Source organism: Podarcis raffonei, chromosome 3 (assembly GCF_027172205.1).
Source record: "Podarcis raffonei isolate rPodRaf1 chromosome 3, rPodRaf1.pri, whole genome shotgun sequence".
NCBI lineage: Eukaryota > Metazoa > Chordata > Lepidosauria > Squamata > Lacertidae > Podarcis > Podarcis raffonei.
Window position 1 is genome coordinate 106435283 of NC_070604.1, and position 25227 is coordinate 106460509.

A 25227-nucleotide genomic window follows, 5' to 3' on the forward strand; every position below is an offset into this window, starting at 1 on the left:
AGACAGGCAGCTTTGAGGCACCAGAATGGTCTTGGCTGGCTGAAAGCCTCGTTTAAGAAGGGTGATGACGAAGCCCAATTTTATCTTAAATAATGTGGAGCATTTATATAGCACTTTAGAATATATGAAACACTTCACTTCTCCTTACGACATCTCCGTAAGGCAGGCAAGTAATACTCCTGAATTTCAGGTGGGGGCTGAAGTTTGCTTAAGGTCAAGTCCTGGTCAAAGGAAGATTTGAACAGACGGCTTCCCAGTGCATGCCATTAGCCACAAAGTGAGACCAGTTCTCTGATTTCAGGCTCAGTTTGCGATCTCCGGGCCCTGTGCCCCCAGCTCTTTGCATGGGTCCATCACTCACCCTCCAGCTATACAAAAAGCACTGACACACAAGGCTACCAAAGTTTAGCTTCCCCGCCCCCTGTATTTATAAATTCAGAGGTGCTGCTTGTACACATGAAACTGGGCAGCAGCGTTTCAGATCTTGCAGTGACCCCTCCTGCAACAGGCACAGAAAAGTCTCTGTTCTACTCAGTCCTATGAGATGTTGGATGGCCACTCCTTGCCTAGGCGGGCAGAGCTGTCATCATTTCCCCCTCCTCTTCCAAGCAAAGAGTCTGACCTCACAGAAGTCCACACTACTGTAAAGGCAGCGAGTGCTTGATTATCTTGTATATATATATATATATGGAGTTCCCCTGGATGCCCAATGGAGAAGGGCAAACCCAGTCCAATTTCAAAATATGTAAGACCAGGCATGCTTTTCTGAGCTCACAGCAGAGCAGAGAAAATGGCTTAAGACAGGGCACCTGGTTCAGCCCTTGGGTTAATGATGAGGGCCAGGCACTCAAAATGGCTAGGGACGTAGAGAAGTTGGGTCTTGGTAAGTCCTTGCTTGGTTTGCCTTTGATCCTAGACTTATGCAAAGCACATGCTGGCCTTACACCAGTTAGTCCTGAGATTGAGTTTCTTTTGTTCCTATTATTCAAGTTGTACTACCGCCATAGAGAAATGTAAGCTGTAGTGTCCAGCAGCAGGAGCAGGAGCGCACCAGCACTGCTTCTCTGTAGAGCGCACTGTCCAATTCTGCATGCATGCTGCCTTTAAGGCGAGGTCTCGGCAAAGTTGCAGCTGGAGAGGTGTGGCAGCAGGATGGGCAAGTAGAGCCCTCCTAGTGCTGGGCTACAAAGAAATCTCTTATGTGGAGGTGAAGCAGTGCCCCTTTTCTGAATAGGCTAAACATTCATGCACAGTGAAGGAGACGGTAGATGATGTCTGCAAGGCGGGGGGCCGAGGGCAGCTGGGAGGGGGGAGCAGGAGACTGGATTATCCATGAGAGGAGAAGATGGGTCGACTGATGTTGCTGTTTGTCGTCATTGCTGCAAGCTCCCACCTGCAGAGACAATGGGCTAGAATTAAACACAGGCACAATCGAACACAGATCCTGAAGTTGAGGCTCCAATACTTTGGCCACCTCATGAGAAGACTCCCTGGAAAAGACCCTGATGCTGGGAAAGATTGAGGGCACAAGGAGAAGGGGACGACAGAGGACAAGATGGTTGGACAGTGTTCTCAAGGCTACCAGCATGAGTCTGACCAAACTGCGGGAGGCAGTGGAAGACAGGAGTGCCTGGCATGCTCTGGTCCATGGGGTGACAAAGAGTCGGACATGACTAAATGACTAAACAACAACAACAAAACAATCAAGATGTTTCAGCTACTAAACATGGCGGTTGGATGGTGCCGTGTATGCCTCCTTCTGGCAACTCCTGCAGCCAAGCTGGTGCCAAATGTATTGCTCTGCTTTCCTTTGGACCACATCAGTGAGGCTGGGAGAGGGGGTCTTGTTGTCTGGGGAGCCCAGGACCTCCATACACACTGCCCAGGCTTGCGCCCCAGGGAGGTCACTTTGGTGCTGCTAATGCAGAGGTTTGACTTCACCACTCCATTGTCTTTCGAGACAGACAGATGCCATCAACAATGACAAACATGAAATGGGAAGACTGGGGGAAGAGAAATCAATGGCACAGTGTGTGCTTTATGTGCTGAAAGTCCTAGGTTTGAACCCTGCAATTAAAAAGATCAGGTAGCAGGTGATGGGAAATACTTCTAATGGAGACCTAGTACCAGTCAGACAATATTGGGTAGAGGGGGAAATAGTCTGCCCTGGTAAAAGGCTGTGTCTTGTGTAGTATAGAACAAGTGGTTTAGATATATTGAACATCCCTGAATGGGGATAAGTAACTTACCTGATGTCATGAGGGAGACAGGACTGGTCGAGGTTATACTGTATCACTGCCAGTTTACAGAGTGTTTTTAAGCTGGGACCTGAAGAAAAAGAAGCATACAGTATGATGATAAAACTGCCCTTCTTGGAAGCAGCCCATGAGAAGCATAAAAAGTAAGCCAAATTAGCTGCACTAGGCAGCTCCCTCAATGGGACAAGGAGACAGTACAGCTATTACAGCTACTTTGACCAGGCTTTTTAATGTAAAGAAAACACACCAGGAGATTCAACCTAGGGGAAGCAGTTACTAAAGGCAACATAAGGAGGAAATGTTCACATACTGAAGTCTAAGATGTACAGGTCCGAGTGATCCATCAGGTCAAATTCATCTCCCATGCCTTCCTCTGGGGATGGGCTGTGGAAAACAAAGAGAACCCCATCAATCACTGCAATTCACTTCAAATTAAGGCTGTGTTTCAGATTCTTCCAGAGTTCTGAACTATTCCACAGGGCCTCCCTGACTTCAGTGTTACCTAACAAAGTGCAGCTGCTGATAGCAAAGGCTCTCTTTAATAACCTCTGTGTTTACTGCTGGCCAAGCCAACGCTGTTTGTTTTCAGTTTCTACTCCCTTTACTGCCTTATGTCTAATGCTGCCATCTATTCCTTTAACCTTCAAGATTATTTCCTTTACCTCTGCCCTATCCTCTGCAATTCAAAAGGATTTTATAGTAGATGTGTCAGGATGGAAACTGTCTCTTTGCAACGAAGTCTTCCCTTCCCCACTTTGCTATTCCTGCATTAGCAATGAGACTGTGATATGTATTTATTTCAGTCTATGAAATTTATTTGAAACACATATACCTTGCACTTCTACGTACCCTGGCAGGTTACAAAAATGAAAAACAACACTGGATTCTATCCATACAACTTCCTTGCAATAGTTTCCTCTCTCTCTCTCTCTCTCTCTCTCTCTCTCTCTCTCTCCCTCCCTCCCCCCCCCCCGCGCGCGCCCCATGCCTCTGCCCAATAGATACAAACTCCCCACTCTGCATCAGTGGTTCCTTAAATGTCCCCTGCACAAATTGCTGAGAGTCTTGGAGGACCTCTTAATGACTTTTCTGCCTTTTGTAGCCATTGTAATGCGCTGCGCCAGATGCTGTATGATTTTTAATAGTATTTTTACAGACACATTGCAGGCTACCTTAATGAAGCTCACGAACTGCTCATTGTCTGCAGACCATAGCTTGGGAATCCCAACTCTACATTAGCTTTGCAATTCCCTCCCATCTTATATGAACTCCATTCAAAGACACACTAGACTCCCTCGGTTCTCCTCTCAGCATTGCCATTCCAAATCCCATCATCAAGGCAACAGGTTTGCCTTAATCACTTTGCTTAGTACCAGGAACAATCGTGGCAGCAAATCTCTGCATACTGCGCGCTAAACCTCTGTGTGGACACAAAGAAATACCCCAGATGAGCATGGAAACGTAGCAGATCTGTCAGCCGTGGTTTAAGAAAGGAGAAACCTGAGCATGTTAGAAAGGGGATACTTTGGGGCATGGGCTTGACCTGTTTGTACAAGCTTCTGCCTAGTTGCTTCATTTGCTCCAGCCTCTCTTCTTCCCTAGCAAACAAACAAGGCTCCTTGCTCTGCCCTCGCAGCAGCCAGGGCAGGATGTTCCTGCACCATCTGGAAATTTCATTATCGCAGAAGGTCACAGAGACCCCTAGCAGGCAGCCAGCTTGGGAGCAGTGGGGGAGGAATCAGATTGAGGTTGTGTATTTGATCACTCCACAACACCAGTGACGTCTGAGTTCTTCTCTAAAGTTGAAAGGATTCTTTCTTGCTAGAGGTGTGGGTTTTTTAACCCACCAAATCAACTCGAGTAACAGATACAGGGGTTGGCAGACTCTTAAACAGAGTAACAGGCAAGCGACTGGGAGAGAAGCAGTTTCCGTGCAAAAAAATAAACAAACATAAGCCAGTCTCTCCCCTTGCTGCCTTACACTAAGGGAGGCTCCAGACTGTCATAATTTTGTGGAAGGGATTCAAGTGCATCCTTGGAAAGTTAGGTTTGGACAATTAAAGCGGATTAAAGCACTCTGCTGTCTTAGCACAGCAAATTCATTTTTAAATAGAAATAATTTCGACAGTGACAAGGAAGTGCATTGAAAAGTGTGGAAAGAATGAGTGATTAAAGGGGAGATGCGTGAATGCCCCACAAGCAAATCAGGATGAATGCTCACTGTTGTATATCTAACACGTAAACTAAATCTAAATTCTCAATGAAGACTGAACATAATCTAGTGTCCATGTAAACCTTATGCAAGGAAATCTTTTGTAAACCACTTTGAGGTTGTTGTTTTTTTACAATCAAGCAGTGTATAAATGTTACTTGAAAAATAAATAAATAAATAAATCAATAAGGTTAATAAATTGGTGGAATGGAACAGCCATAAAATCAGAGGACGGAAACAGTCAGAGTGGATTATAACTATGCGTCATCTGCCTATAGGTACATCATTGATATTACCTAACTGTGTAAATGACTGCTTTGTGAAGACCGCACTCAAATCACGAATATTTGGAGATAAATAAGAGGTTTCATCTTTCTGCCTCATACCATTTTATGCATTAATGGCCAACTCATTCTCCAAAAGCAGATTCTTATGTAGCTCATCTGGCACCATCTACAAACTAACGGGTGGTATCAGGAAGTGCAGAAATACCTAAATGTTGTTATTCCCGCGAAATAAATAACTATACAACTTTTAGAAGGCAGCCTTGTTTAAGAAGGTTTTTAATGTCTGGTGTTTTACTATGTTTTTGTGTGCATTGGAAGCCACCAAGGGTGGCTGGGGAAACCAAGCCAGGTATGCGGGGTATAAATAATAAAATTACTACTACTACTTTTGAGAGAAAGAAAAACCTCTAAGAGGGAGCTCCTCCCCCAAATCAGCTAATAAGAACTGAGCATTTTCAGTGACCACAGGACACTGACTGTTGGGTGGAAAAAATATATATATATTTAAAAAATCGGTGGTGGTGGTGGGAAAGAGAATGGAATATCCTATAAGCTGGCACAGCTCGCTAGAATCCTGCACAGAAGAATTACTCACAGGAACATTTTGTTGAAGGTCCCACTTGTAGCTCTGAGTGTTCCTGCCATCTATTCACAATCTTCTCTTGAATCTCTGCTTCCAATCTAATGGCCTGGCATTTATTGATTAAAATACTTTTTCTGCCTGGCCCCAGTGAAATAACACAAATCCCTATCTCTTTATAGAGTTTCTACATGCTTAATCACTTGGCTTCTCTGCTTCCCCTCAGCCTGTCAACTAAAATAAAATGACTTAAGGTATGGAAACAAAATATGAAACCATTCTTAATCATCAGAATATCTGACCCTCTGCCATGGTTTTTCACATTTGGTCTTGAAGGGTTTGCTTTGGCAAAATGACAGCACACTGAGAACAGCGGCATAAACTCGGCTTTTCCCAGATAACGTAACAGCCTTCTCAAGTAATTGCTGGATTAAAAGGTAAAGGGACCCCTGACCATTAGGTTCAGTCGTGGACGACTCTGGGGTTGCGGCGCTCATCTCGCTTTATTGGCCGAGGAAGCCAGCGTACAGCTTCCGGGTCATGTGGCCAGCACGACTAAGCTGCTTCTGGCGAACCAGAGCAGTGCACAGAAACGCCGTTTACCTTCCCGCTGGAGCGGTACCTATTTATCTACTTGCACCTTGACGTGCTTTCGAACTGCTAAGTTGGCAGGAGCAGGGACCGAGAAACGGGCACTCACCCTGTTGCGGGGATTTGAACCACCGACCTTCTGATCAGCAAGTCCTAGGCTCTGTAGTTTAACCCTTAATTGCTAGATTAGAGTCCTGTAAAGGATGTAATTCTAAAGTTCCTTGGTACTACATTTTACTGACTATGCAACTACATTAAATTTCATCTACTTTTGAATTTTTCATTCATCATGTTAGCGCCAATATTTCCTTTTCGTTATGGCTTGCAGATGCCCGTTGTCTTACTATCTACAGCCAGGATGGCCAACTAGCAGTGGTTGGTCTCCTGAAGCAATTTTATCAAATTCAAATCAAGTTGTGGTGAAAAGAAGCAGCATTCTGCATTTTCATTCACAAAGAAAATAAGTATTTTCCACTTGTGCATATGTGGGTGAGAGGAAGCAAGTGTCTTCACACTTCAGTGCCACATCTCTCTTTGGATTTTTAGAAAGGGATATGCCTGAGCATGCATGTGCCCCAACTCATAGAGCACTTACTTCCAATTCCTTTTTATTTTATATATTTACATCTCCTTTGTGCTCAGAATGATTAAAAACAACATTAGTACAATCAACATCGTGCAGTAAAATATACTTCTAACCTTTGTACCTCTATGTCTACTATATATTTTGGAAAGTGGTTCATCTGTCCGTCCGTTTTCTATGGATTTGGACACCTCTGAAAATATCATTGCCAAACAGTTTCTAAGAGGGAGGAACCAATTTTTGTCTACATTTGGATAGATACCATCAGACACCACTTTGAACCAAGATGGCGGACCAAACCATTCCACACTTCACTGGTTTGGACACTTCTGAAGATACTGTCACCCAATTTGGCATGAAAGTTTCCAAGACTGAGGAGCACGTTTTGGTCTATGTTTGGAAACTGTCAAATACCATTTTGAATTAAGATGCTGAATCAACCTGTTCCAAACTGCTGCAGGGGGACCTTTTGCCAGCATACTACTCAAAGGGAACATGTTGAGGAAGCAAACATCAGGGGCAGGTGTGAGACTGCAGAGGTCCCAAGGACAGAAGAGGAGACCTAACCCCAGGACGAGTTGGGGGGAGAAGAACAAGCAACCAACAATGTGTTGGGCCAAGACCAGGGGTCAGTTGGTAGTTCACCATTGGTTATTGCACCCATGAAGATGGGAGTTGGTTGATGCAGGAATCAGTTTGTAGGGGGTGGCGGTGAGTGAGGCGGGTCCAGCTCAGACAACTGCTTCTCATAATGCAGTGCTGGTGGAAGCAGCAGCGATAGCAGCTGGATAAGTGCCAGCCATTGAGTGGTAGGAGGTGGCGTTGTTGTCAGTGGCAGGAAGAATGGCTAGGGCATGAACTACACTGAGCGGCAATGACACAGAGGAGTGGGCAAGCAGGCCTGGCATGGTGGCTGAGCATGTGCAGCAGCAGTGCAGGTGCGACCATGTCAAGGGTGAAATCCTGTTGGCTGAAGGGGTCTGTGCCACCAACTTGTTCCCCATGAGGAACACACTAGTGAAACAGTACTCAACAGGACTGAACCCTCTGGCCAGTTTGGCTGGTATTGGGGCGGGTGGGTGGGAGATCAGGGACCTGTGCACAGCCCTAGAAACTACCACATTATATTCTATTATCAATTTATATATTGGTTCCTTAGAATTCCTGAGCAACGCTGGTTATTTTCCACCAGTAGTGAATAAGAACAGAAAATATGGTTATCCTTGACCTACTGTTTGTATAGAATCATTCAATTCAACACTGGGTCTAGTACAGAGCCTTGAGTATGTCACTGGTGGGTTTTAACAAGATAAACAGCATGCTATTCATTTTTACTCTTTAGTTCCCTTTCTTCCTGACAGCTTTTAAATATAAAACAACACTCTGGTGTCCAATCCATTACTACCTTGGCTTCTTCAGCAACCAGCAGATATTTTAGTTCCTATTTATATAGTGCTTAATAGATATATTCAAGTAAATTCAATAAAGCTAGGACAGAGGATTCATGTTTTATGTTCTTTGGGACCCACAGGAATCATTCTTAAAAGAACAAGGTCCTGTTACCTGTCCATCAAAAAACTATTAGCTAAATCAAGGAACAGTACAATGAAGGAGCAGAGTGTGTGTGTGTGTGTGTGTGTGTGTGTGTGTGTGTGTCTGTCTGTCTGTCTGTCTGTCTGTCTGTCTGTCTGTCTATCTAAGGAATGCAAATCAAAGTCACAGAAATATGATCAAGAAACCTACCAGTTCAATGCCAGAGTAAGGGTCTCATGTTGGCTTAAGATACGCAAAGCCAGGAAATGAGAAGATAATGCTGATGCCGTAACAGACATGCTCTGTCATCAGTAATGATGTTGCGCAATGTCTCAAACTGTGCTTCCCTATAACTTGCCCTCCATGTACCCACACTTGGTCCTAGTGTTTCAGGTCCAAATCCAGGTGGGGGAAATGAAGTATCTGGGACCAGCAAAGATGCTCCATATTGTCCTGGTCCTGTATTGCTTTATGAAGTGTCTGAACCTTATTGTATTTCTAGAATAATCCTCCTCTGAGTTGCTCCATGCCTGTTGTTTAACTGCATGAGGAGGACATGGAGCCCTCTTCTAGTGCCCTTCATCATCCTTATGCTGGCTAACCCCAAAGGAGGTCTTTGTGCGGCAGAATAGCAAGACTGAATGACCTGGGAGTTCAAATACCTTATTCTGGATTTGGAACTGCAATGTGATGACAGAGATAAAAATACTCATTCAAAACCTTTTTGAGATCTTCTCCAGCAGGCTTGCCACAAGACATCTGTGACTGCTTTGGAACCTGAGATGCTAGGCGGGGATAAAACAGGCTGGGTGGCATGGTGCTGCAGTTGAAAACAAGTAGTAAGTAGAAGGATTAAGCAGCCTCTTCCAGCACACCACTTCTTTTCTTCAAATTGTACCTTTCCAACAATGTTATTAACAAACAAGGATGGGTGAACTCAAAGGAAATCTTTACGGTCCTACTAGACTGTTTCCCACCCCCCTTCACTTCAATACCAATAGGTTCATGGTAGCATGCAAAACAAAATTAAATAAATGAAAAGACACTGGAGAGAGATGAAACACCACAGGACAACATAATTCTTGAGGATGCAGTATTAAGTTGGTTCAGGTTTGCACAAATGTTTCAAACACCACCTAGGGTCCACACAGCCGTTCCATTACCACAGGAGGGTTAAGACAGATGCTTGACAACATGTTATCCTTTAATATCAAATCTAATTAAGCTACAATTACATCCACAAGCTAACAATTTTAGGTCTCAGATTAGAGACATGTGTCAATGGGATATTCTCACTTTTCTGCCAGAAAATGGAAGAACAGTTGGCATTATTAATTTTTGCCCTGACAAAAGCGCACATAAGGGCAAAGATATTCTTCCAATAGCTTCAACCTTAGCAGGGACAGCACCTGTTGTAGAGCAGCACTGTCTATCTGAGCTCACGATAAAGCTCTTTCAAGCACCACAGCTCTGCAGTTTCCCAGCCAGGATAATCTAACCTTAGTTCACATCCACGTCAGGAAACCCTAATGCACTCCTTATCTTTGTGAGGGAGAAAAAAGCAGTGTCTACTGCATTACAGACAAGTCTTAAGGGCTAAAAGACGTCAGAGTTCAAGGCCAAAATGATTATAGAAGAATAAGGCCAGACATGGGGGTGAATGGCTCCCATGAAGGGATAACCTGGGGCACCTACTACTCTGTTATCAGCCAGGCTCTGGGGCCAGTCAAGCTGGTGGGCCAGCTTGACTGTTTCACACTGGATGATTTGAGCATCGGTTTGTGCTCCCTTAACAACTTTCTATACGCTTTACTCAGCTGAACTTAGACAGGAGGAGTATCAGCAAGAACCGGCAATAACATCTCTTAACGGAACTCCCTAGACAGTAAATGCAAGGCCAATAAATTAATCTGAATTCAAATCAAATTGTCAGCCACCACTGCATATCCCACACACAAAAAGTACATGCAACTCTCTTAGGCCTCTAGAAATTTGGAAACGGAGAGCTTAAGAGGATCCAATCACATTCAGAATTCCTTCGGGAAGGATCAAATAAGCAGTAATACAGTTCTTCTAGCAACCTCCATCCATCAACACTATGCTGTACATGTGCAATACAAGTGCCTTTTGCTGAAATCCTACCAAGCGCTGTTTAGTATTACATATGGTACAGAACAAATGAAATGGGGAACTTCAGTCCCAAGATATCGCACATAGTAATCTCACTGTTTAGGAAGTAAATGTGTATGATGCGGTACCTATTTATCTACTTGCACTGACATGCTTTCAAACTGCTAGGTTGGGGGAAGCTGGGACAGAGCAACGGGAGCTCACTCCATTGCAGGGATTTGAACCGCCAACTTTCTGACTGGCAAGCCCAAGAAGCTCAGTAGATTAGACCCACGTATTTTTAAAAAACAAACAAACAAATGTGGTGGGTTTTTTTTGCTTATGTTGTTAGCTCATGTTTGGTTAATTTTATCAAAATTACCCTGACCCTATTCTATTTTGTTAGTGTCAAGCTGTGCACTCTCTTCTTCTTTGGGCAAGAGGAGCTGCAGAGGGCCAGCTCCTCCAGGATAGGATCTATTTTAAGAGTTGATTAGCTAAACATTCAACATCCAGCTATGAAGTTTGTATATATGTCTGAATCAAAGTACACATCTGCTAACATGTTTGTGTTTGGTCACTGTAATTATTTTTACACTTAAGCTGTGTTTCCTGCCTTTCCATTTCCCTCTTATCTTACTGCTAACATATTTTTCTCTCTCTCTCTTTCCACCCATGTGTATGGCTATATATCCCTGCCAACTCAAGACAGCATTCCATACACCAGACAAAGTGGACTCTGGTCCACAAAAGCTTATGCCCTAATAAATTTGCTAGTCTTTAAGATGCCACAAGACTCTCTGTTGTTTTTGCTGAACAGACTAAAGTAACTGCCCCTCAGGAAATGGGATAGATATTTATTTAACAGAGCCTGCAGCAGATCTGAGGACACTGATTTGTGGTCTGCAGATAAACTGTTGAGATCTCCTCACTATATGCTATACCAACAGAAAACACCACAGAAACATCTGAAAATGGAAAAGTAATTTCTCACCACAGAACTGAAGATGAGATGAGAGCAGAACAATTTCCAACTGTGTACATTTATCCCACTATTATCTCCAGTAAGTGGCTTTTGTGCTGCTTATGCAAAACACTTCTGACCAGAAAGAACAGCAGAACAGAAGAAATGTGTGGGTACAGTGTGGCAAACTTATCACTCTCACCTCTTTTAAAAGCTTATGTCTATCTTCAGCGGAAGACTGCAAACTAAATGTGAAATACAGGCTATGCAAAAAGCAGGGAGGCAAGGGCTCCTGTGGGTCTGAATAACAGACAGATAAGATTTAGCTCTCCCTATTTGATGCCTCCTGTTCCATTTTTCCAATGGATCCAGAGATTTGCTGGCTGTTATTTTTCCACTTATGTTCTCTCTAATCCTTGCCCTGTGCTGAAATTTTATCTCTTCCCTCCCCCCACCCCCACTTCCTGGTGACCTGTCACCTTCAGGACAATACAAGATGCAGGAACCTCTTCATTTACAACAACTTCCTGGAAAAACGTCTTATCAAGCCAGCCAGCTCCAGAGCATACCTGATAGCTACTCAGAGGAAGTGAACCAAGCTCCCTCTCCACCCCAACCCCCCTTTCTGGCCTTCTTATCCTCTCCCGACACTATAAACAGTGTCTTATCAAACCAGCAAAAGATGTGGGAAACTGTAACGTGCAATAAAAGTTGTCCATCCCCCGTCCCCCCAAATTCGGACACAAAATAGGCACTTCAAATGCACTTTTATTGTGACACTCCAACAGTGAAGAATGGAGATGGGAAAACCACACTGAAGAAGCTATTGGAACTGTTATTTCATTGCTTTAATATGCTCATAGTAACATGTTACCTTTTCACTTAAGGTGATAAAAATGTAGCAACATAATTTTGAGAAAAAGTAACTTTTCTAACGTTTTGAAATGGTACATACTATTTTGATAGACAATCACACTCATTGTTTACAATAATTTGACCATTCTATTTAGATCTAAAGGTATTATACTTAATATAAAATTTGTATATGTAGGATACGCATATCCTTCTCTTTTCTGTAGACCTATATTTATAATAATAAAAAGTAGCGCTGTCATTATTTTGTTCAGTAGTGTAAAAGCAATGCTGGAAGTTCCCCACATCTTTCCTATATCAAAAGTGACTTCTGTACTATCCTTAGTACAGCTCACCAGCAGGGTGTAAGGAAGAAGCATGTGAAGACAAGTAAAACGTTTTTAGATCAATTGACCTAATTAATTATCATTATTAAACGTATTTACATGCAGTCTTGTAGGGTTAGAAACCCTCCCAAGGTAGGTTGCAACAATCAACAAACAATATAATTAGCAGTAAGATTCAAGAATAATAAAACTGTAATACACAAAGCTAGGAACAGACAAGGACCAGCAATAACATTAAAAACATATCCCCCCGGTAAATAAATAACGATAACTTTAACAAATTTTAGAATCCAAGAAATAGTCAAGGTATGAAGGGGGGGCATAATGCAGCCCCACTGGCAAGCTTTCCGCAAGTGAGACCACTGCCAAAAAAAGGTTATCTTTCCTTCCTTCTTTTATTTGTTAGATGCTTTATTTTGCCCAGGGCAACCCAAAGCAACTTAAAACCAAGCTTCCCTGAGTCTACCAAACTCAGAATACTGGATCAAGCCAAAGGCCTGTTTAGGCATCTTGTACTCACAGTGGTCAGTGAGATACCTATGGGAAGCCTGCAAGCAGGACCTGAATGCAACAGCACACTCCCCACTTCTGTTTGCCAGCAACCAATGTACAAAAGCATGCTCCTTCCATCCACGCAGGTAGAACTTAATTATCACGGTTAGTCGCATTGAGAGCCCTATTTTCCATGACTCTGTCTAATTCTTTTTTAAAGCCATCTAACCTGGTGTTCATCACTATCTACTGGAAGCAAATTCCAGAGTTCAATTATGTGCTGTGTGAAGAAGTACTTTGTCTGTCCTGAGTTTTCCAACATTCAGCTTCACTGTGTGGCCGTGTTCTAGTATCCATAAGGGAAATAGGTGTGCGAGCAGGGCTTCGGATGATGATCAGTGTGTAGGCTGAGATATGTGAAGGTAGTCCTGCAAGTAACTTCATTCCAAACCATTTACGAGGAACTAGACTGAGGAATCTGAATCCCAGAGGTGAAATACAGCCCCACCAGGCCTCCGTGTCTGATCCTTGGGACTTTCTTGGGCCATGCCTCCTCCCCAGCCCTGCTCAGCTTCCTCCTCAAGTACTTTGTGCCTTGCTGGAATGTGTGCTTTGGTTCTGAAAATACCACTTGCTTGCCTGGATGGGGAGAGGTGTATGTGGGTGCAGAAATTAACTTTTGTGGGGCTGGAGTGTAGCCTACTGTGCAAAGCTAAGTGTCATATTCATTGCCACATCCAATTTTGCCTTTGGCCATGTCCACTACTGGCATATGCCCACCAAATGTTGCCTATGAGGAGATGCAGCCCTCAGACTTTAAATTGGGCTTGAAACGGCATTGGCAACCACTGCACCAGTACAGGATCCGATTGCCTAGCCTCAACATCCAACTGGCTCCGTTCTGTACTAGATGAAGTTTCCAAATCATTAAAGGCAGCCCCACATGGAGGGGCTACTCCAGACATCTGATTAATATTGTGCTACACTAAAGTTCACTCTCAGTGAGTGACCGACTATATCAGGCACGGCTAACATATGGCCCTCAAAATGTTGCTGAACTACAACTCCCATTATCTCTCACTATTGGACATGCTGGCTCTGGCAGGTGGGAGCTGGGAGTCCCAACAACATCTGACATTCCACAAGTTATCCACCTCTGCTGCAGGGCAAGACAATTTATGGATGTTATCAGAGACTGACACAACTTGACTGGATGGTTTGTGACACAGATGACACTTTGATCGGAAGTGTGCATCTCTGTGTGACAGAGGGAGAGCGAGCGAGAAAGATAAAGATATGGTGCAATAGCTGGAAGATTGTGCTTCAGGGGGAGGTGTTTGACTTTATGACCTTCTGGTTCTTCCCAATCTCATGAGTTAATGGGGCTGTCTAAATAACATATCAGATAAGTCTTACTGGATCAGATCAATAGCTCAGTCCATCATCTGAGATACCCTGCCTTCAAGAATGGAAAGTATAGTTTGCTATACGGGAAGGAAACCGCCAGCCCAAGGCAATGATATGGAAAATTGGTTTGTCATTGTTGGTCTCAAGTTTCTGATATTCTCAACTTTGATGTACGTCTTCAACCTGGTGATGCCTAACAAAGTGGATATTCCTGGCCTCTGAAGCTTTTACCCTTACGAATCCAGTCAGGCTACTGAGCCCTGTCATAACAACATTAATGAGATGCTTATGAAAAAAATAGGTTATGTTATTATTGACACTCACTGCAAAGGAAGTTTAAATTATTTACAGCCACTTACACAGGGGGCTGGCAGAGTCTTCACATGCAAAAATCTGATCATATCAACACTTCTGTAGTGGTAGAAGTATTGCAGCTTCAGATACTCCCAAACCATTCATCAAACACTTGTCTGAGCCTCTTGCTCTGCTCTTCTTTTTCTTTAAGACAGACCAATAGGCGAGACAGTATTTTGTCCAGAAGTTATGTCTGTTGGTGGTTAAATCTGTTTAGGGGTTTCCTGAGAACACTCATTTTAGTTTTAGGAGCACCCTAATCTCATCTTGCCTGTCTTTAAACATTGCAAGTTTATTAGTATAGAAGGAGTCACAGTGGAAAGAGCTTAGTAAGTTGTGCTTAAAACTTACTTTGAAACTTTCCAAGTAAAACAGGTGAGAAAATAAATTAATTTCTAATAAACAGTTACTTTGTCTATATTTATAGATTTATATACTTAACATATGGTTACCATCAAGAAAAAGCTCAGATGCCAAAAGTTCTGCTGCACTCGTGTACTTCCTGGCTCATAGCAGCTGGTAAGTATCTAGATCACTTCTAGCCAACTTGTATCTTGCTGAGGTCACTGCCAATGTTTGACAACTCAACCCCCAACTCCAGCACCTTTCCTAGTTAGTAGACCCTTTAGCTAAATTCAGCTTTGAAGACAGAGTTAATTCTATCACTCATTTAGCTTTCACTGTCACAGACAAGTCCCAAGTTGCTTCCTGGTTTTACATGTCTTTCTGGGTTGTTTATGGTGCCCCAAATGTACATTTGTTTCCTCATCTGCAAAGCACTGCCCACACCTTTTCTTTCCAAGCAGTAGTATTTTGTTACTGAGAAAAATGTAATTTTCCTGTAGAGAAATGAACACATTATCAGGCAGTTGTGTGAATGTCAGCAACTGGCTGTTTTTGGTGATGTGAAGAGCAATGAGTGGTGCTGTACAAGGAAACTGCTGCTACGATGCATGAGATTTTCCTCCCTGTCTTTCCTCCCCTGTACAATGATTCCATCAGGGAACAACCATTGAACAAAAGTCCAGGGCACCAGACCAAACTGGCAGGTGGGCTCCCAAACACACGGGGGGGGGGGTTATGACATTTTGAAGTGTACTACACCATTCCAGCTTATTAGGGCCCCGACTTCATGGCCCTTAAGTCCAGAGTCCAAAATTACCCTGCATGAAACCCAAAGTGGGATCAAACCCCCTCCCCCAAAAAATCAGCAGACATCTGCAGCATAACCCACTGAGATCTCTCTGATTAGGTTCAATTGATAGGCATTAGGGCAAGGAAGTACCGTAGTTTTCGCTCCATAACACATATTTTTTTCCTCCTAGAAAGTAAGGGGAAATGTCTGTGCGTGTTACGGAGCGAATGCTTCCCTCCTCCGTGGCTCGCTTTGAAACAGCAAAGCGGGAGAAGAGCCGCTGAGTGGGGAGGAGAGAGGGACAGAGAGCCTGCTTCTTTAAAGGAGCAAAGCGGGAGAGGAGAGGAGCCTTCTCCTCTTATACCCCTATTCTGCATTATTAGCAGCATCTTTCTCCACACACCCCACACGTGTTCCTTGTCCCTTGAGTGCTTTTCCTTCCCTCCCCACTTAAAACGTGGTTACAAAGCACAGATCCATATGGATCCTCAGGATTTTTGCACTGGGTCACCCCAAATTCACCATCAGATCATATAGCATGTTCATGGCTACAGTTTGCACCAAAAAAATCTCGCACCCACTGTTGCCTGGGGCTGCAGTGGTGCAAAAACGTGGTTACAAACATGGATCCACATGGATCCTCAGGATTTTTGCATTGGGCTACCCCAAACTCACCGTCAGATCACATGTCTGTGGCCACAGCATGAACCACAAAAATCATACATCCACTGTTTTGTTTAGATTTTTTTTTTCTTGTTTTCCTCCTCTAAAAACTACGTGCGTATTATGGTTGGGTGCATGTTATAGAGTGAAAAATACGGTAAAAGTTGAATGGGAAAAATAGGGAAGGGGCACACAAAACCTTTTGGCATCATCACAAAGCACCAATAGACTCACAGGAGCAGTTAATTAAGAGATTACAACAATAAAAATGACATTTTAAGGAACTGGTTGTCACTGTCAGGGGAAAGCAAATACATTTTGTTCTCTTGAATCTGTAGTTAATGCATGTGTTACTTTAAACCACACAAAGCCACTGTTTTGTCAAGCAATCTAGCCAGCACTTATTTGCAAGCTTCTATGTCTAAGTTAACTCCGCCACAAAGCTTAAGCCATTTTGTTTGCTGTTCTCTCCAGACAATATGTCTGTGGTTTTTCTCTTTCATCACTATTCAGCCTGTAAAGAGCTCTTGCATGCATAAAGCCTTTGAACTCCAGAAACTGAAAAGTCATTATTGCAATCTAATTCACCCAAGCTGCAAAGTCTGCTAACAGTCACTATTCTTGCTAAATGTTGCTGCATTTTTCTGAAGAAAGGACTAACATGGAACTCCAGGAAATGGGAGGAGATATCCTTTTTGGTTCTTTATGACATTATGATTCCCCCCCTCCTTGCTTTTGTGAAACTGAACATGAAACAATAACAGCATAATTTTCATATTTTACAGTATGTTTAATGTACAGTTTTTTAAAAACCTTCCTTGTCTCATGAATTTTTGTTACAAAGTAGGGCATTAAATAATTCTATGTTGCAGATGGGGAACCAAATATAAGACAGCGTGACTTGTATGAGATTACTTAGACTGCTAAGGCTGACTACTCAGACTGCTAAGGTGTAATTTGAACTTTTATTTACCAAGTCCATTACTCTCTGCACTGAACTCAATGGTTCACAATGCTAGATACAATCTAAAATTTTATACCACATCATGCAACCTACAAATTGGGTGAAAATTCTACAAGAGTTCATAACTACTGTACTCTCCAACTGGGAAAGGAGGAACTGAGAAGCAAAAAAATATATATAAAAAAATCACAAGATGGCAGTAGGCAGCTTTGGAATAGCAGAAGGAAACTCAGGCCTACTAGGCCTCTGATTTTGGCCTGCAAAGCCATTCTGGGCAAACCACACCCCCTTGTCAGTCACCTGACATATGACATCGGGCACATAGATCTGCTATCTCTGATCAAAACATTAAGTGTTAAGACTGGAGACAAGTGATCTCTCATATTCAGTGTTAGTGCTAAGCACCAAAGCGCTAAAACTGGAAATAAGCTTATCTCCAATTTTGGCACTGTGGTGCTTAGCACTATTACCAAATATTTTAAAAATTGTTTTTTTAAATAGCAGGGAGCATTTCTCTTATCTCCAATCTTACAGCATTGGATTTTGGACTACAACTCCCAGTCTTTATGACCAATGGTCAGGGACGATGTAAGTTGGCTTAAGAAATTGGCCTACAGGAGAGACTCGAGGGCTCAGAAGCAATCTCGTACACTAGAAATAGACTGAACAGAGCCTGTGGAATGATCAATGGTGTGTTTGTGGTAAGGCTTGCTTTTGGTTCTTTGTCATTGCTTAAGAACTGAACAGTGAATTTTCAAATCCAAAGTCAAGACACCAAGAAAGCCAATCTGATATACCACTCACCTTGTGCCTCCAAAGAGGATGATCTTGTCCCCTACTCTACAACAGCACTGCCTGCGGCGAGGACATGGCCCTTTCCCTTTGGGATCAATTTTCTTCCAGGTAAAAGAAACTGGAGAAAACACATACACCATGAAAGCTGAATATTTCAAGCAATCCTGGTAAAGACAAGCCACATGAACAAGCTCTAGTTCTAAGAAGTTTACAAATTTAACACATAGAAACAAACCTTTTGCTTTTCAGTACAAACACTTGAGGTTTTTCGCTTGCAAGTGAAAAAGATGTTCAGGTTTCAAATATCACAGTCTTTTCTTCATGAAAAATGTTTGTTTGCACTCTTGATATTTTATTCCCAATGGAGCAGGGATCTTCTGGTTAAACAGAAAAACCCTGGGACAGCTATACATTCCTTTTCACCAATAATCCTAAACATGAAATGTATGCAAAGCTGTATGTTTCAGTGTACAAGCTGAACATTTCCAGCAGTTAACGAGGAGGATACAGATTTCACACCTTCAAGTCACACAGGACTGTGTGAAGCAAGAAAATGCTACATTACACCACAACTCCTCAAATAAAGGGAACTCTTCCAAATTCTCTTGGAAGACGAAGGATATTATAGTTCAAAGCATTCAGCTGTTCCGGTTTGCACTTCACTTAAAAAACCCCCGGATATTTATTGCATAAGGACCCTTGAAAAAGCAATTGCTTTAGAGGGCAAATGAGAAGAAGGTGACAACCGTAGAACTCAGAATTAAGAAACCACACAGCATCTTCTGAAAACATTCTGCAGATTGAACTATGCATTAACTTTCTTTTTGAAGAGTACATGTGGGTGCACTGCCATCTATTGGTAACTGTGTGAAGTACAGAAGCCACTGAGACATCCCCACAGAGATGCCTGCTACCCTCTCTCCTCTATAGAGTGGAGATTGGCAAGTTAGTTGTATGAATAGAATAAAGGCAGGACGTAGTTACTCTCTGGAGCATACACTGACAAACCTCCCCCATGAGCATCATACTAAGGTGTGGTGAGATAACTGGAACTGTGTGGCAGTAAAGTGAGGACATACATAAGCATCACTTCACATCATTTAAGGTGGGGCCTTGCAATCCCCAGGCTGGTGTCTGGATGCATGAGTGGGCAGGTTGAGAGCCAATAAACTGAAGCTAAATACTAATACTCCTGTGCACAACTGATTCCCAGGAACTAGAGCGCATACCTGTTTTGGATGGGGTTGCACTCCTTCTGAGGGAACAGGTACATATTCTGGGAGTTCTCCTTGATCCATCTTTGTCACTGGAGGTAAAAATTGCCTCAGTGGCTAGGAGTGCCTTGACTGTTCCTGGACTAGGATAACCTTGCCTAAACAATTTTGGATCAGGTTTTCTGAAAGAATGCCTTCTCTCACACAGGACTGCCCATTCATGAAAATATTCAGAGGTGGGCATATTCATTTCATGGCAGCTTTGAGGAGGGCCCTTGCTCTGTAGAATGAGCTCCCTACTCATGTAGTATACACCTACTACGGTGAACTTCCACCCGCTGTTAAAACACATCCACTTGCTCAAGCTTTCTCCAGCCTCTGCCATCAGCTGAACAATTCCTAGGTACTGTAATTGCCATTTTTTTTTACTGGATCATTTTTACTGTATATTGAATTATTTAATTGTATGCTGCCGTGTTATTAGTGTAATGAGACACAGTAAATAAATATTTTAAACCAATGACATACCTACATATAATTAATGTAAGGAATTCACTTCCACAAGCTGCAGTGATCAGACAATGGATGTGTTCCAGCCAGCCATGCCTTCTTCCAGGGTACTCCCATCCTACAGCCCCTAGTTTTTCATGCTCAGTCCTCACTGAGTTGGTGGGTGTTTTTTCTCCTCTTAGTCCCCCCCCCCGCCTGCCGATTTCCTCCCTACCTCTACAGACCCTGTGTTTCCTTGGGCATGCTGCTTACTTACTGGCTGAGCCCACAGCAATAATATTCAATCCATCCATCCAAGCTGAGCAGGGGTAGTGGCGGTGGCCTTAGCTTGGAGCTTACAGGTCAGCTGCAGCATGGGGAAAGCCAAAGTGAAGGTGGCAGACAGGGGCTGAAACAGCTAGCGGGAACAATCTGAAGTGGTCTCAGCTGCTTTTCAGAAAAGAGAATTTGTGGGCTCTTTGGATGTATGTGCAGAATACAAGGGTAATTTAAAATTCTTTTCTCATTCATTTTTAAACTCGGCCCCCTGAGGTTGAAAAGCAATCTTATGAACTAAAGCAGAGCTTAGCGAGTCTCTGGCCAAGCAGGGATTTGAAGCTAGATCTGCTAGGACTATCCAGTACTTTAGTCTGTAAAATCTCACTGAAGGGTGGCCATTCTCTCTAGTGCTGAAGAAAAGGGTGCCCAAGAGGTTTCTGCACCATTATGGAGGCCTCTGCTATATCCTGCCCTTTCACACTGAAAGGTGGCAGAGCAAACATGACCATGCACAGGAAAGTGGTGGTGGTCATAGTGATGTGTGCACATGTGCATGTGTGTGTCCATTTCCTGAGAAACCTGGCCAGGGAGCATCAGCCTGCTAGAGAAAAGCAGCTGGCCATAAAACATCTTCTTGAAGAAGCTACACTCTTCTGAATCTCTTATTTGAGAACTCATTAGCAGTGAGCCATATCAGTACCACACAGCCACATTACCAACGGAGAGATGCAAATAAAAGGGTGGAGGGTTTGAAGCTCCTAATGGATATACTCATCCATCAAAGGCATGATCCAAAAGTCTACTGTGCAGTACTGAACAGTCAACCCCTGGCCTCCACAATCCCAAACAGGTACTGGTATTGCTGTTACTGTTGGCAGAGACAGCAACAGTTCATAGACAAAAGCTGCAGGGTCAGGGAGACTCACTCCAGGCTCAGATTAAGGAACCAGTATTTGTTGCATTACCCGGGCCCCATGTGGCACTCCGGAGATATGCCTGGAGCTTTATGTAGTGTGGGTGTTTAGCTTTGCCTTCCTCATGAGTACAATGTTGCCATTAGTGCATTGAGCTCCAAATCAATATAGCAATTGCCACTTCAGCTAATATTGTTAACTGGGTCCAAGACCTCACCACTCCTTACTGATGGAATCTCTATGTGTTTGGGAACATACGCTACATGCATCTGTTGAACATAAACATCCTACAAAACATATGGGAACATCTGGGGCATGGAGGAAATGTGATTAATGCATAGCTGTAGCCCTGATCACAGCAGAGATTCTTGGAGGTTCCTGTAATACCAGTAATAAGAAGGAATATCAATTAAAAATACCTGGATCAAATTTCCAGAGATCGTGAAAGTGTCTGTTCAGACGTGCATTGTAGCCACCAAATATATACAACTCTCCATTGTAGCCAACTGTAGGGAATAGAGAAATTACATGTCAGGATGCCTAAAACGAAGCTCAGTTTCATATCAGTTACAACTGAAAAGTTTTTGTGCTATTCTCCTATGAACACCAGTTGTTAGGAATCACAAGTGGGGAGAATGCTGTTGCACTCAAGTTCTGTTTATGATTTTCCCATAAGCAACCTGGGTGGTCAGTATAGGAACAGGATGCTGGACAAGATGGGCCTTTGGTCTGATCCACCAGGACTCGTGTGTTATTGCATGCCACATTCAGAGCTAAGGTTCTCCATTTGCATTAGATTAAGAACCATTTCACATTGGAGGAAGGAGGGAGGTAAGCAACTGACACCAAATTCTTGTCCTCTGTTTTTCCATCTTGTCCAAAATTGATAATGGGCACCTCTCCCAATGGGAGATGCACGAGACTGATTTAGATGCTGATTCCCTGTTCATTGTTGCTTTCTAAAAACAACAAAGGCCCCTACTTGATCTTTGGAAGACTTGTGCCTGATTGGCCGACTACAACTTTCTCTTTAATCTTAATTAGACTTCTCACGCTCGATGGAGTGTAATGATGACTTACATGCTGAGTGGCTCCTTCTGCCTTCAGGAAGAAGGGGAGTGGGAGGCGAGTCCAGCCAAGAGTTTGTGTCTGTGTCAAATACTTTGATTCGGTTACAGTAGATCTCATTGTTGGAGTGGAATGGCCCAAAGCGGTCTGCTCTTCCCCCAAACACATACATCTTTGTCCCAATTATTGTGGCTGAGTGAAAGTCTCTCCATCGAGCTGGTGTGCCCTGAAACAAGAGACTCCTGTTAAGTAAGTCAAAGGGAAATGGAAGTTACTTTAGGAGTAAAAGATATGAAAGGGGATGTAGGTGAAAGGGGATTTTGGGTGCTCAAAATTCTGTTGACTACAAACTAAAGCAGACAAAAGTTAAATAGCAAACCGGATCACATGCAGGACCCAAAGACACACTAACACCAATACTGACCTTTGTACAGATCAGACTCCAAATCATGTTGCTGCTATCCAATTTGTGGATGTCATTTGAAAAACAATCAGCCTGAAAGAAAGAGAAATTGTTAAACTAGTGGGGATGCTGGATCAAGCACTGCCAGGCATTCTAAAGGCCCTTGGTTATTTTGCTCTCTAGAGATAAAAACAGAGTTTAATTCTTCAGCATTTCCCTGTGGAGCTGAAATATATTAAGGGAACTGAAATAAGTGGCTCAGAAAACAAAGCAGCTGTTCAGACTGACTCACATCAGTGCACACTATCCAAACAACACACTGAATATACATATGCCACTCCAGTTTATATACAGAAAAAAAGAAGAAGTGTGCATGCACACGAAAGCTCATACCAAGAACTAACTTAGTTGGTCTTTAAGGTGCTACTGGAAGGAAAAAAATTTTTTGTTTAGAAAAAAAGAAGTAATGTGAGAGATTAAAACCATGATTTACAGTACACTGGTTCTGAATGTCTGGTGTGAGATGGCAAAGGCTGCCCTTTGCCCTTCTTTTAAGTAAGTGCTAAACATCAGTAGCTCTCATTAACCTCAGCTGGAGTTGTTAAAGAGTCACTAAGTCAGACCAGACAAGCCTTAAGCTAAATGTTCTGAGAGGAATGCATAATTACCAACAACCTGTAAAAGATACCAGGATTGCTGGGTTTGCCAAAGTTTTGTAACACTTGGACCTACCATGGAGAGAGATAAAATCTTTGGATTTGCTAGTGAGTCCCTTAAATCCCATCACCATATTTTCGTTTGTTTCAGTACCCTGCCACACAGACTTTAATTAATGCTGTAAATCCACTGAAAACAAACTCATTTGCCATAAGATCTAGTCCAAGCTTCCTCAACCTCAGCCCTCCAGATGTTTTGAGACTACAATTCTCATCATCCCTGACCACTGGTCCTGCTAGCTAGGGATCATGGGAGTTGTATGCCAAAAACATCTGGAGGGCTGAGGTTGAGGAAGCCTGATCTAGTCACTGAAAATGCCAGTTAGATCCAGCTGCTTGTGTACTGCAAACAGGTTAAATTTCTGCTCAGCCACAAATCAATAGATGGCTTTTGGACACCATCTGTTCCAAATAACTCAGTCATCACCAGAAAACAGAGGTGGTCTATTATCTATTTTAGAGTAATAGCAAGAATATGCAGGAAGGGAAAACTCTGCACATCTTACAAGCACAATTATGATTGTCTTAGGAACTTGTGGAATCTCTCTCTAGTGATGGTGAAGACAACACTAGAAAGTCATCTAGAAAGACAACACTTAGAAAGTCTGTTTCCAAGCATAAATTAACATCTACTCATACTTCTGATGCAACACATCTCTTAGAAAGTTTGAAATTTTTAGTCATCTGATAGGTCAGGGACTTGAACTAGACTCCCTTTGGACTGTTTCTGTGCATAAAGGTACCCCTGCCCGTACGGGCCAGTCGTGACCGACTCTAGGGTTGCGTGCTCATCTCGCTCAAGAGGCCGGGAGCTGGCGCCGTCCGAAGACACTTCCGGGTCACGTGGCCAGCGTGACGAAGCTGCACTGGCGAGCCAGCACCAGTGCCGCACACGGAAATGCCGTTTACCTTCCCGCTATAAAGCGGTACCTATTTATCTACTTGCACTTAAGGGTGCTTTCGAACTGCTAGGTGGGCAGGAGCTGGGACCGAACGATGGGAGCTCACCCCGCCGCGGGGATTCGAACCGCCGACCTTACAATCAGCAAGTCCTAGGCACTGAGGTTTTACCCACAGCGCCACCCGCGTCAATGCGCATATGCGCGTTTCTGTGCATATTATTATTATTAATTGAGTTTATACACCGCCCTATACCTAGAGGTCTCAGGGCAGTTCACAGAACAAATTAATATCTATTCATAAATTAGCAACTATTCATCCTTCTGATGCAATCCAACTTTTAAGAGGTTTGACAATTTGATCTATTTGTTTACTGCCCTTCATATAAATAACCCAAGACAGCATTCAGAACTGCAACCTGTCATAAAAAGAAAGAGGAGGAAAATACAAATGTAGTGGCTTGACAACAAAGGCAATTTTACCTGAAATGTCAATAGACTAAATTGAGTTTTGCTTTTTGCTTACCAATCAACAGTACAGCAGCTTGCTTTCTAAGAGGCAAGGAGTACAGAGATGCATAACAGCAAGCAGACTTTGGCTCTAAATACATCTAGCCCTTTAAACCTAGGTGTAGACTAAGGCTACAGTCTAATACTTTTGGGAGTAAATCCTACTGAATAAATATTCACAGGACATGGCCTCATGCTTGGAGTTCATCAGCTACAATGAAAGTTTGGCATTATTATCAGGATGTGACAGTATGGGGTTACAATAGAGAACATTTCAGTGATCTTTAACTTAATTCACAAATGTCTTTAAATATAATTGTTGGTAAAGTAAAGAAAGAGGGGGGAAAGTGAAGCGGGAGCAGAGGGACCCTCAAAGAGTTATTCTCTTTGAATAACTTGATTTGGAAGCACCATTTCTCATGCAGACCTGAACACAAATAGCAGAGATCATAGGATAACTTACCAGTTGTTCATATCCCCCAAAGATATACATGCTCTTTCCCAAGACGCAAGCCGAATGTCCATCTCTTGCTCCCGGAACCATTCCAGAAACTTTTGGTGTGAACCATTTGTGCGTGCCTAATACGTTAAAAACAAAAAAACAGAGAG

At 43.0% G+C, this 25227-nt stretch overlaps 1 protein-coding gene across 3 annotated transcripts in view; it reads right to left on the bottom strand.

The window, feature by feature from the left end:
* Positions 1 to 404: 404 nt before the first annotated feature.
* Positions 405 to 25227, bottom strand: part of KLHDC3 (kelch domain containing 3) — a 54717-nt gene continuing 29894 nt past the window's right edge. For all 3 annotated transcript variants that reach the window (XM_053383439.1, XM_053383440.1, XM_053383441.1), the window contains 8 exons: positions 25082 to 25197; positions 22515 to 22586; positions 22103 to 22316; positions 21442 to 21528; positions 18136 to 18244; positions 2569 to 2642; positions 2250 to 2328; positions 405 to 1393 (listed from right to left, as the gene is read on the bottom strand). In XM_053383439.1, the coding sequence (XP_053239414.1) occupies positions 1327 to 1393; positions 2250 to 2328; positions 2569 to 2642; positions 18136 to 18244; positions 21442 to 21528; positions 22103 to 22316; positions 22515 to 22586; positions 25082 to 25197 (818 nt within the window). In that variant the 3' untranslated portion in view covers positions 405 to 1326. The remainder of the gene's footprint in view (positions 1394 to 2249; positions 2329 to 2568; positions 2643 to 18135; positions 18245 to 21441; positions 21529 to 22102; positions 22317 to 22514; positions 22587 to 25081; positions 25198 to 25227) is intronic.